The sequence below is a fragment of the Condylura cristata genome, unplaced genomic scaffold (genome assembly GCF_000260355.1).
Source record: "Condylura cristata isolate star-nosed mole 26May11 unplaced genomic scaffold, ConCri1.0 scaffold00019, whole genome shotgun sequence".
NCBI lineage: Eukaryota > Metazoa > Chordata > Mammalia > Eulipotyphla > Talpidae > Condylura > Condylura cristata.
The window spans coordinates 16469725-16483381 of NW_004567120.1; the positions used below are offsets into that span (position 1 = coordinate 16469725).

At 41.8% G+C, this 13657-nt stretch overlaps 1 protein-coding gene across 1 annotated transcript in view; it reads left to right on the forward strand.

The window, feature by feature from the left end:
• ATG4A (autophagy related 4A, cysteine peptidase) overlaps window positions 1-13657 on the forward strand; it is a 49005-nt gene that overhangs the window by 26125 nt on the left and 9223 nt on the right. Inside the window, exons 2-6 of the mRNA XM_004685695.2 lie at window positions 3850-3960; window positions 6523-6594; window positions 8643-8741; window positions 11107-11208; window positions 11394-11466. Of these exons, the coding sequence (XP_004685752.1) occupies window positions 3850-3960; window positions 6523-6594; window positions 8643-8741; window positions 11107-11208; window positions 11394-11466 (457 nt within the window). The remainder of the gene's footprint in view (window positions 1-3849; window positions 3961-6522; window positions 6595-8642; window positions 8742-11106; window positions 11209-11393; window positions 11467-13657) is intronic.

Sequence of the window (13657 nt, forward strand, 5' to 3'; positions counted from 1 at the left end):
AAAAAAAAAAAAAAAAAGCAAAGCTGGAGAAAAAGATGTTCATAGAGGGTTTGGAAAGTTTGGGTATATCTTCTGGGATCCAGAAGCCCACGTGCATGATCAGGCTGTGTGTGTCCCAGGGCCGTGCAAATTCTTAGGCAGGACCCAAGAGGATTCGAAGCTATTGTTCTGCTCTCCTGCTCTGCATAAGCACAAAGGGAAGCCTAAGAGTTGTCAACTGCCTGAGTGTTGAAGGCATGCTCCAACATGTACACAGAGTCTCTGGTCATGATTAGGAGACTTTACTGGTTCCAGGAGTTTGAGGAAGTCTTTGTTCAATTATTAGCTGACCACTAAGCTAACCCAGCAACACTCAGTGCAGTAATTATAATTAAAGTGGAACAGGGTGAATTCCTGTGGAATTCACCGTGTGAAAGCTAATTTTTGGTGCATCAAACTGCAGTATTTACAGTTCTGCCTGTATGGCACCTTTGTCTTTCAATGGGCTAAAAGGTCAGGCAATGCATGTGTGGCTGATGTCTGGCTTGTTAATTTTGAAAGGCAAAACAAAAGTAGTTTATGAAAATATTTTTTAAAAAATGACTGATGTTAGAAGAGATTCTGTTGGAAATGCAATTTCACTTCTGTACCTCAACCATGTCCCAGATTACTTGTTCATCTCGCGAGTTCTCCTTGTGGAAGGGGTTCATCCTTGGAAGTACCCCAAGTACTAGTACAGACTGCCTCCTTAGTAAGGGTTTGCAAGGGCCCTTAAAAGAAGGGAGGGCACAGGGAGAGGCTGTCTATTATCAGGGCGGTGTCTCCACCAGCACGGGGCAGCCACTCCTCTGCCCACCTGAGGCAGGTGCTTCTTGCACCCACTCTCCCTCTGCAGTGCAGCAGCCTCCTGCCTGCCCGTGACCTGTACCATGCCGTGAACTCTCTGCACTGACCTCCCTCAATGGAGGCCTCTTCCTAAGACCAACTGCCTGCAACCATGCAGGCCTCTTTCCCTGCAAACTTGTCCCTTTCGGGGCAGCTCTTCCTGCCCTCTTGTGTCTGTGCAAGTGTCTCTTCTCCCCTGTCTCTTTCTAATAAACTTACTCTTTAAAATGTAAAAAAAAGAAGAAGAAGAAGGGAAGGCAAAAGCAAGACAAAGGCGTCTTTGTTGATTGAGTAGGGAGGTGCTGGGTGGGGTGTTCATCCGCTGGTGCTTGAAGGTGGCTCATGCTTCTGCAGATGTGGCTCGTTCAGAACATGGAGGCTCAACTCTCTTCCCCTAGGGGGGGATTTTAGTAAGCTAGAGAATTGTCCACCTAATGAGGTTGGCATGAATTTCAGGTCACAAGGGAGTACATTGCACATGCTCCAGATTCTTTATGGCCTTGTGGGCTGTTCAAACCAAATAGGAGTGATTGGAAGCAAGTTATCAAAATAAGATAGTTTTTAGTTATACATTGCTGCCTTTGAGTAAATCAAATGGAGACAGCTTAGTCAGAGGTTATTGTCCTTGAGTAAATCACATCAGGCCTCTAGCTGCTCTGTTTTTAAACAGTATTGCTTTCAGTAAATCAACCAAGTGTTCTTATCTTGCTGCAAGTTAGTAATTAGCAGTATTAACTCTTTGTTTCTCAGTCAGTATGTTGAGACCCCGGAGCTTTCTTAACCATTTGTTTCCCAGTTCTCTGAGGTCCTTTTTCACACTAGTCTTTCCTCTCCAGCCTCTCTTCCTCCCCACATGTGTAGAGCGCCCCATGTTATTGCTCCTTCTGCTGATCTCATCTGTTCTGTCTTTCATTTGTTTCATCCATGTGTAGCGTGGGACCGGTTATGACTTGACACACTGAATTTTGGGAGTCTGACTTCTAAGAGGAGAATCAGGAAAAATAAAGGCAGTAATGACCTTCTTGCTAGCCTAGCAGGGGCTGAAGAACAACAGAAAATTATTTGGCTATCCTTTTAGTCAGACTCATCATAAATGAAGCAGCTTGCTTCTCGCAGGCTTTAAGGGGCTGTACTAATTTGACTGGATCACTGGGCAATGACTCATGGACAGGGTTGGCAATAGAGAAATGATTTATTTTCCGGCCAGTACTAAAAAAAGATCCATGGCTTGTATGCATACATGCTGTACATGCATCTAATATCACCCTGCCTCACCCCTTCCAGGACAGTGCCTCTTTCTGAGACTCAAGCTCCTTATTTCTGACCTTCTCTGTCTAGTCATTGTAATCTGATTTCTCCAGTCTGTGAGGGATAGAGCGTAAGGTGGGAAGGTACATGGTGTGATTTGTGCCACCTTGGCCCACCACCCTCTGGGGATGGCCTGACCTAAGTGATCATTTTTAGCCTGGTATTTCCTGGGCATGGGCCAGGGGCTAAGGCCAGTGGCAGAAAACCTAAGCGAGCACAGTCTCCTGGGTGGATTCAGCAGTGATGAGTTTTCACTGTGGAATGAGACTGTCTCATTTCTAACTTCTTTAGGTTTGAATTACTGCCGGGAGTATAACCTTAATGATTAAAACATCTTGAGGAGAGAGGCTACTTAAATCCTTGAAAGACTGAACTTCTGTAATATGTTTCAAGATAGGCTCCTTGGGTAGCTGTTTCTAAAATTATAACTTAAATTGTAACTTCAGTTTGTTCAAATTCTACAAATCTAACTTCAACCTCCAACTAAGCGTTTTGAGCAGGTCAACCTGTTTTCATGATCAGGTACGACTCATTTATATTTAGGAACATGTATTTACGTGAAAACAGTACACTCCTACCTTAGACAACAAGGCCAAAAGAGAAAAAAATTGTCCTTACCAGTGAATTAAACATAGCCCTCAAAGCCATTTGCACAAGAAGTTATTTTCTTAGGGTTCATAGGCACTGCTTTGGGAGAGTCCCTGTGACTACAAGTAGCTCCACGAAAGGGTTCCCTACTCCCTCTGAGCACCCCTCCCTATAGGGGCTGGAAGGAGGTGTATGTTGGGTCCCTTAGCTTTGAACTTGAGATAGGGTTTCTTATAAAGAGAGCACCATAAACTTTGAAACATAATCAATTTGATTTTCCTGGTTACAGGTTAAAATAGGTTTTTGTGGGCTGTCTTGGAAATGCTACTAATCTCCAGGAATATTTCTCTCAGAACATTATGTAAAGAAAACTTTTGAGATAGGATCCCTCCGTAAGTCGATCTTGGATCTCTTAGCAGATCCTTTGTCCACAAGCAGCACGAAAGTGAATTTGAACTCACCCCGCGTTACCTGGTCATGAGTTCTGAGTTTGGCCTGTGAACTTATGCAGTTTAATGACATTTTATTCTGCTACTGTATCAAAGATAACCACAATCATTTGTGAATTCTAAAAGCAAGTTATATTTTTCATCAGACTTAAGAGCCTTCTTTGCAGTCATATATGAATAAAATGGCAAATAAAATCATCATTAAAACATTATGTCTCCCAGCTCAAATATTACTTTTTCACAGTCCCTTCCAAGCCACTGGCTGCTAGAAACTACAAAATATTCCCTGGACACAGATAGAAGTTACGTATGCAGGTACTCAGGAGAATCTAGATAAGTGACTATTTACAAAAAAGGGCCCAGGGGTTAAAAAGGTTTTGAAATAACTGGCCAAATAATTATTCAGGGATGATGCCAAATAGGACCATGAGAAAGCAAAGGTCAAAAGAGGTGGTCAAGAAGAAATCCCTCTACTACAGGGTTTTGAGGCCTTGTGAGTGTCTTTGTTCCTTAAGGAGAAGAATTTGCTTCCTTTAGATTGCAGCCGATGACCCTTCACCTTCAGGCCAAAGGTAATAATCACTAAACCACAGAAGCAAGCCCCCTGTGTTATATTTCACTTACTTTATTTTCCTTTCAGTTTTATCCAAGTATGAAAACCAGATTACTATTTTTGCTGACTACTTAGAAGAGTTTCCAGATACGGATGAGTTGGTATGGATCTTGGGGAAACACCATCTCCTTAAAACAGGTAAGGTTTGGTAGCATTAGTCTGTGAGAACCCAAATGGGGTGGGTTTTCCTGCTTTAGTTGGCAGAGCGTTACCTTGATAACTGTTCATTCTGCTCCGAGGCAGATTTAGCTTGTAGCCAAAAGAGTTTAAATCTCACGTCACTTGCTAGCACGTGGTGCTTCCAAGGCTCTGAGAAGCCCTTCAGTGGGTTTACATGCTCATAGGTGTTTGCACAATTTGAAAAAGTATTTGTCTTCTTTTCTGTAATGGAGAACCTCTGAATTCTATAATCCCTCAATTTCAAAAGACATGGCTCCATTCTCCGTGTCATTATCCAGTGTCTAGCCTTTGATGTCCAGAATACCTGCTTCTCATTCCTCTCATCCTTTTCTATCTGCCTTAAAGACACTGCCACCTGGAGTGCCTTTAAACATCCATGGCTGTTAGACCCAGTAGCAGACATTAAGAAGACTTGTAGTTTTACATCTTTTGCTGACTGCAGCACTATCTAAATTTGTCTGATTTCATATAAAACTTTTTGCCACTCCAGTTAGAAGGAAAAGAGACTTGAATTTTTCTTTCTTACCCTTACATTTTTGTAGCTTGGGAAAGACCCTTTTTCACTGAAAAGTGCTAACAACCCTGCATCCAGATAAAGCTTGAGCTTGGAGACAGGAAATTGAGCTTTGTATTGGTTTGAGCAGCAATCCTGTCCCGAGGCTCCAGCATGGAGGGAGGGACAGGAAGTAGCTGAACAGTAGAGGAAGTTGGTAATTTTCTAGCTCCTTGTGAATTTGGCTTCATCATTTTGATGGGCAAGACCTGATCAGTGGAGAAAGCCGAGAGCTAGTAAAGAACACCCTTTTATATTCAGACTCTTCTCCTACCTTAGATATCCCACATTTTCTTTCTGGATCTTAACTCTCTTCTCCAGTATACTTAAATGAAGGAACTGGACATGATCTCTTCTAGTTCTGCATTCCATGACAACAAGAATCTGGGGTTACCAGAAATGCCCATATTTAAAAGTTAAGTTGGGAAATGCCTTTCAAAGTGAGATTGTTATAATGTTCCTGCAATGTGCCCCAACTGTTCTAGCATACAGGCAAGCTGGAAGGCTCAGTGATCAGTACAGATAGGAGTGAGTGGTATGAATATTTGAGAAGGAGTTAGCAGCTAGCCTTTACTGTAGACTTACTGTGTACCATCCCATCTCAACACTCTCCATGTGTTAGATTGTTGAATAGTCACAACTCTAGAAAATAGGTACTACTCTTCTTCCAGTTTTGCAAATGAGTAATTGGGAGCTCAGACTGGTCAAGTGGCAAGGTTACACAGCTGGTAAGAAGCAGAGTCAGGGTTCAAACCCAGGTAGAGTATGATTCCCAAAGTCTTACTCCTAATCATTATTCATCTATTTCCTCTAATGTGTTAGGCACTGTGGACATGATGAGGAGGAAAACCCAGACAGATGGACTCTAAGGGAAGGCAGGAGAGAAAATGGAAACAACAGGCTAAAATTTAATTTCCTTTCTTTTTTTAAAGTATAATGGCTGTAAGTCCTATGCAGAATACAAATATGTGTTGTTGAGAAGGGGGAGGGAGAGAGAAGACTAAGAGAGATAGAACCACAAGGAAGTATAGATGGGAACATAGAACTTATACTCGCGCCTATGGTCAAGATTTGTCATAAAACATAGACAAGCAGGCTTTCAAAATGTACATAAAGACATTTGTGAATCTACTCATCTCTTTAGATTACAAATGCCAGTTGCCCTGGTTGGTGCTGATAAACTTCCTACATACTTAATTTGCTCAGCAGGGTCAGTGACTTTTCAATTAAACACAAGTGTGTGGCCACACACACATCCACCCCTAGTTTTAGATAATGGACATTGGGTGCTGATGAGAGATTCAACCATCTTCATTCAGGGGGCTGACTGCCTTGTTAGTGGCTTACTCAGGATCCTGGCTTTTCCTCTTCCTTGCTGTTGGCCATAACCCAGTGTAAGTACCTGCCAAAATCATGGAGTTCAGTAAGACAGAGACAGGAGCTACCTGGCATCAGGTAACAAGGATTAACTGTATGGTAAAGAATCAAGTTGGACTTTTAGTGGCGAACTTAATGTAGTATAGACACATGCTGATTTTCAGTCATGTGTACCTGAAACTTATATAATGTTATAATGCACTGTTCCCTCAATAAAACAACAACAAAACATAGATGTGGAAGCCACAATAAAGAAATGGTAATTATGTGACCCAATGCAGATGTTGGCTAATGCCAAGGTGGAAATCATTTTGCTGTACTAAATCAACATGTTGTACACCTGAAGTTAAAACAATTTTGTGTATGAATTGTATCTCAACAAATTTGGACAAAGGTGAAAGAAAAATAAGTCCAGAAAAATGCTGAAAGTTTTGGCTAAAATAAGATTGGGTTTCCACTGAATTTCCCTAGTGCCATAACAATTGCACTGACTGGTTATTTGAAAATGTTTGCTGCTGACTCAGAAATCAAGGGCATTTATCTTTAGATGGGCTCTGGTGATTTAATTTTAATTTCCTATTTAATTACAGAAAAATCTAAGCTGTTGTCTGATATAAGTACTCGTCTATGGTTTACATACAGAAGGAAATTTTCGCCAATTGGTAGGTATATCATTTGTTACACTGTGCTTTCTTATAGATAGTTTGCCTGAGGTCATCAGTGACTTCACAGAAACCTCAGAATTATTAGCTTGTGGTAAACAACTTGATTTAGGGGAATAGTTAAGTCATATTTTATCTATAAGTTTCACTGCTGAAGGTCCTCATCAGGAATGGTTTTGTGGTGCCAATGTATAATGCCCGTACATCTTAAGCCTCTTTCCCACACCAGGTGTTTTGGCACCAGATAGTACTACTTGTTTTAAGGGCAAGAAAAATGTCAAATACATTTTTAACTTAGGGGATATCTATTAAATCCATGGCTTTGTGGAGCTACAAGACAATTGCACCTTGAAGGAAAGAAAATAATTCCTTTGATTTTTTTTTTCCTCTGTGTAATGAAAGCAGCTTGCCACTAGAAGATGAATTATAGTGGATTTCCTTGGAACTAATTCTAGGCTGTTACAGTACCAGCTGCTGTCAGGAACAAAGGACAGTTCAATAAACTAAGTAAATAGGCTCCTCTAGAGAAAATTTGTAAAATGTTTGCAAGGTGCATGACCTGTTTGTAGTAGGATGGCCCTGTAGGAATAGATTACCAAACTCAAATGGTGGATGCCGTTCTCCTAAAAAAGGAAGGCTCTCTGATCAATTCTGATGTAGGGTTTGACCGAGGAGCTTGAGTGAAATAAACCTTTCTTGTAAGTACCCCCAAAATGAAGACATTTGTTTGGCTATCCACAGAAAATACTAGAGCAGTAAAACTAACAAGTGAACAATTTTTGGTACCCAGTGGTTCTAGACTGTTAGCTTTCTTTGGGTGAAGAGAACTCTGCAAGGCTGGAAAACTTTTGCAGTTCAACTCAATGTTTTGGCAACAGATGATCTCTTCTTTATATGGGCCTCACTTTTCCATCTGACCTATCATCCTACCATGAACAAGAGCCGAAGCTTCCCTTTCCAGCTCACAAGTTGGTCAATCCTTCTTATTTCCATGTAGTAACTCTTCAGTTCTCACAACAAAAGAAATGGTAGAGCCACCATGGCCCCCTTCTCTTAGAAGGCTGATGATCCCCTTCACATTAGTCTTGTGAGATCATGCTTATAGCATGCTCTTACATTTCCATGTGGGGAAAGGACAACAGTAAAAGCAGAGTGTGTCCTCTGCCACCCAAGTTATCTGATTTCATTGGTACCTTGGAAAAGGATATTGAGCTCACCCTGGCTATGTTCATGGGATTTTCATTACCTCAAGTGTTCTTAAAATGGAACCTCTTATCCTATTTCACTTATTAACTGGTTTTGTGCCTTTTAAAGTTATGGAACATTTCTAACTTATTAATAGTATTTTACATTGTAATCATACTCTTAATACTAAATATTTACATCATCCTCAGTAGGTTGTGGAACACTCCCAAAGATGCTTTCTTGTTTAATTCTTAGAATACTGACTGATAGGAGGCAGCGTATGTACTATGATCCCGGTCTACAAATGGGACTTGGATTAGGTAACCATAGCTCAGGCTTGTAATACCTAAGCTGGGACTTTTCCTTCCATTTGACATTGTCCTTGCTGTTTCGATCTTTGTGATGTCTATTTGGAACAGTCAATTTTCTGGATCCCTCTGACCATTTTGGTGATTATCTTTGGTAGCATTTATTCCTTAGCTAAGGTAAGGCTGGCTTCCCAGAGAAATGAGCTGTGTAAAGCCAAGTTTGGTCAGGCAGAGGATGACATGGCCTGAACTAAGTGTTAGTAGTCATACTTGGCAGTCACCCACTGGAACTGCATGCATATCTAGACGATCTCCAAGCAGAAGGCATCAAGGGTAGGTTTTGTTCACTTTTTTTTGTTTTGTCTTTGGCCATTTTGGATAACTCAGCATTATTTTTGCAAATGCCACCCTACATCCAGACCCTGTATGGTATCTGACTATACCTCTTGCCACTTTTTCATTATATGTGTATCATCTTGTCTTGTATAATATGCTGGTGTTTCAAGAGAGGGCAGTTGAAGGAACTTAAATTCAATCCATCTGTATTTCCAACAGGGGGAACTGGCCCTTCGTCAGATGCTGGTTGGGGATGTATGCTACGTTGTGGACAGATGATGCTGGCTCAAGCCCTTATCTGCAGACACTTGGGAAGGGGTGAGTTAAATTTGTTCTCTAGATTGCCTCAGAGACCTCTGCAGCAGCACTTCCTGCTGTTGGGTTTAGCATGGATGCCAAGCTTTAAGGATAATCAGTAACAAATCTGCAGGTCCTAAGGTGCTCTCTGCAAGTTCAAGTGTTGGACTGACAAGCCAACAAAGCTCTCATGAGAAAAAGCCAGCCAACATTTCCTTGTGATTCACTGAGTTAGAGAATTATTTTCTTGGGACAGAATTGAACATTGAGGCAGGTGTGCCATTTAGAGTTTCCATCTTTGCCATTGTTTGAGAGAGTCCTTAAGCAAGTAAGATAACAAAGGGAGCAGGAAGAAGGGTGTGGTGGTGAAATCTGTTTCTTGACCTCATTTGAAATATCTGCCTGGTGAAGGATGTAAGTGACCTAGAGGAAATGTCTAATGAGGGAGTTGGCACTATTTTGGTTTGAGTTCACTAACGATGTCCATTGGATGATGAAGAAATCCCCGAATTAGCTTCCTCAGGAGACTGCTTCATTAAGAACCTTCTGGTAATTGTTGCTGGAGCTGTTGAGTCTTGTTCTCTAAGACACGTGTGTTCTCCCTTGTTGGCATCTGTAGGCCGACCTTGGCTGGAGGCCAGTTTAGGCACTTGGGTGAAAGTCCACTTTGACATGGGAATGAGAGTGAAAGACAACTTTGCTGAGACTGGACTGCTGAACTCTTTGGCTACGGCCCCCTGAGGTTTGCGGTGATGGAACTATTGTTTCCTTTCCCCATCCCATCTCATAGAGCCTACTACAGTTATCAAAGAAGATTGGGGAAGCGCCTGGGAGATTTTAGGGATAAGTGTCTCCCTTTCAGATTTTAGGGTATCCTATGCCTGCTTCCCTGGGTAGTGTAGTGATTTCTGTCTTACAGATGAGGGAACTGAGCTTCAGAAATTGAGATGACTTGCCCAGGGGGAAACAGATCTAAAGCATCAGTTTAGGAAGGGACTGTGGATCTTTAACTTCTTGTCCAGTGGTACACATACGTCTTAGTGAAGATCTGTTTTACTGTTTAACTTGCTCATTTATAAAACACTTCAAGATGATTATTCTGGAAATGAATGTTGTGGAAAGCAAACTGGAAAAAAAACCACACAGTCAGCAGTCTAGATTATTTCAGTATAAATGTAAACAACAGGAAGAATTTAGAGATAGACTCTCTAGCTAAGATGAATTAGAAGGTGTCATTTTGTAAAGAAGTATGTTGGCATGCCTCCTATTCGGTTATTTTATAACTGAGGTAGAGTGTGCACTTATCTCTGTCGTCAGTAAAATTTATGATGCTTAGCAGCCGGCTAATCAGAATTTCCCCAGACTTGGATGGTTTAGTAGCTAAAAAAAAAAAAAAAAGTTGGATGCAATTCGCCCTCGGAAGAACTATACTGCTATGCTGCATATGAAGTTTAATACTTGCATTTCAGAAATTCTAGAAGCAAAGAGGACTGAAGACTAGAGATAATGACCTTTGGCTTCAAGTTTATTTCAGTTGTGAATCCAAATCCTCTCCAAAACCTCAGGAGAGAAATGTATGGCTTGGAAGCAAAGTTAGCCTCAGAAATCAGTCCCATTAGACAGGATTCCAAGAGCTGAGGGAGTGGGAGGGGGGTACATCCTTCCACAGTGGAGATTATGGAGGATTGTACGGTGGTTGTCCTCAGTCAGTGATTAGTAGCCGCTGTAGCTCTGGGGCCAGGGTTGGCGAGCCTAGCCTGAGGCACAGATAGGGAATTCCTACAAATGCAGATATTTTGGTTTTGATCATAAGGAGACCTTGAATACCTGATAACAAAACTATTTGCTTTTCCAAAGCTCAGTGTGGGCTTTTTGAAGGTTGTGTAAAAATGGGAGTATTCCATTTTTTTTTAAAGCTTCCTTAGTTGTGAATTGTGTGTATTCCCTTGTGAACTGTTGTGCGTCAGAACAGCACTCTCTCCCCATGAAGCTGTTGGCTGTGTGGAGATGAGACAATTGGTGTCTGGGTGATACATGGAGATCCTGCCGGATTTTGTGGTGACCTGTTCACTGAATAGCTGGCCAGAAAGGCTTTTGTCACACTCTCTGTATAATATTTATCCAGCTCCAGCCCTTGGGCTAAGTCAATTCCTTGGTCAACTGCTTGTTTTGCTTTTGCTTTACACCCACTGAGGCTTTGAAAGTAATCAGCTTCCAGATGTCTTTGCCATCAGAATTAAAGATACTTAGGAATGTTCTAACTTGATCCTTCCCGCCTTCTAGGTGTAGCTCCTTTATTTTCCTTCTAAGCTCATAGTTCCAGAAAAGTGCAGAGAGGCAATAAATAGTTATAAAAATAATTTTAACTCATTTTTTCCCTAAAAAGACTGGAACTGGGAGAAGCAAAAAGAACAACCCAAAGAATACCAGTGGATCCTACAGTGCTTCTTAGATAGAAAAGACTGTTGCTACTCTATCCATCAAATGGGTAAGGCCACAAATCAGTAATTTAAGGTGATGCCTGTGCTTGCTTTTGTCATCCCTGCCTTACGTCTTACACGTGGCTGCATGAAGTTGTCCGTCTGCTCAATTATTCATGCAAAAAATTAGGATTTTTGTGGCGTTCTGGAAGACCTTTTGCTAATGTATTTTTTTCCCCCCACGTAAAAACAGCACAAATGGGTGTAGGAGAAGGGAAATCAATTGGCGAATGGTTTGGACCAAACACAGTTGCACAGGTATTAAAGTAAGTAAAAGAATCTGGCATCTGCCTACTTCTTCTTTGTCCTATGCCTCCCTCCACCAATGACCCAACCTCCCATAACTTAACTGCTCATGCCATCCCACTAAACCATCCCTCCCACCAGGCCACCAAATATCTGTGCCATATTGTTTATACAGTTCTTTGAAATGTGTAATACGTGTGGATATCTGTCTTGGTATATCAGAGTTGTAGTCACTGGTACCCAGTATATGTGGAGGCACCTCATACTCATTCCTATTCCTATTCCTCTGCCTATTCCTATTCCTTTGCCTATTCCTGTTCCTATTCATTTGCCTAATCCTATTTCTATTCACATTCACATTCATATTCAGTTTGCATTCATATTCTCCACTGCAGATTGGTGGTCACATGCCAGCAGCTGGCAGCCTGAGCCTGAGGTCACTTTGAAGTCCAAAGGTTCATACTAAGAGGAGGAGGCAGAGATAGCCTAGGTTTGTCATAGACTCCACTCTCTCTAGTGTTAAAATCATTCATTCTTTCGTTCAGTATTTACTGGGTACTCTGTTGTACCAAGCACTGGATGTATACAGTCCTTGCCTCGAGGAACTTATGTTGGGGAAGTAAACCCCAAGAGAATCTTGGACTCAGTTTGTCACGTCTTTCCAGACACATCGTATGCCAGCATGGCATTTTTGCAGCTGTCCCGTTAAACCCCAGAATTCACCTCCCACAACAAAAGGCAAAGTGGAGAGGCCAGAACCAATGTTTTGGAAGAGGATAGGATGATAGGATAGTGGGATTAGCACCACCACCTGCAGGCCACCTCACCTGTTATCACTCTCCTTCCTGACAACCTACCACTGAATAAAAACTCCAAGGGATAGTGATCATCTTTGCCTTGTTCGCTTACTGTAACAACAGCACATAAAGCATCCTGGTACATGTATGCGCACAAGAAATATTTGATGAATGACTGAAAATGGCAGCCAGAATGGGGCTGGCCTTTGGCACCAGAAAATTGAAACTATGTGGATTCTTTAGTGTCATGGGTTTCAACTCCTGGGCCCTTTGAGCCATGATGGAGGGACCTGTTCCATGCAAACGACAGTTGGGCCACTGATTCAGTGTCAGCTGGTGTTTAGTGAACCAGAAAGGTTTGAAATGTGCTTGTGATGGGAGTAGTATGGATTTCTTGGGGACCCAAGTGAAATCTTGGCTTTATTGTTCGTCTAACAGTGCAGCCTTACTGAGACTTGCTTGCCTTTGTCCGTAGTGCCTCTTGGGACATCCTTGTCTCTGCGAGTGAGGATCTGGCAGTCTTGGAAAGCACTGCAAGAACCCAAAGTAGAAACTGTGGAAGATTAGAATATTAGAATAGTTATGCCCCATCCCAAACCCAGTTTGAAGGTTTTTTTTTTTTTTAAAGATTTATTTATTTGTGCATACAGAACTGGGGTATAAGCCAGAGGTGCAGGGGTGGTGAGAGGCTTCACCAGAGACAGAGTGGGGAGCAGAACAGGCAGATCGAGGAAGTACACTGCTGAGGGGAGCAGCGGGCGGGTCAGGAGAGGTCTGCCGTGCCATGTGGATCACCTCCAGGGCTGGGGATTGAACTCGCACTGAAGCAGCTGTGGCTGCATCCTAACCCACTGTGCCGCCATGGAGGGCCTGAAGTGGTTTTTAAACGACAACTTTCAGCACATGCTTCTTCCTTGTAAATGTTGAGGTTCCCAATAACAAATGTAAGAATACATTCTTAACAAATTTAAGTTTGTTCTAATGCATCACGATTATTATTATTAGTAATCATAGATCATGATGGTGATGTCATTATTATTATTTGAGGGGAAGATAATACATTAAAATATATGAAATGAAAATGTAATGATAATTAACCTCTTCCTGGGAGCTACTTTGGTTTGGGAAAGAATGCTTTTTATTTATTTAGTGTGCTAGACTTTAAACTGGAATCCCAGAGGAAGCCAGTTTAAACATGTCTTCTCACAAACTGTTAAGAGGAGAAGGTAAGGGAGAAATAGGCATGGGACTTTACTTAACCTCAGGTAATCTCTTTTAAGAGTGCTTGCTTTCTTATCTCTGCTGAAGTCACACAATTCAGTGTTCTTTCTCTTCAACTATTAACCAGTAAGACCCTACGCCCAGGCCCTCTGCAGCCCAACTGTCCTGAACAGCATTCTCACTGCAGGTGGGG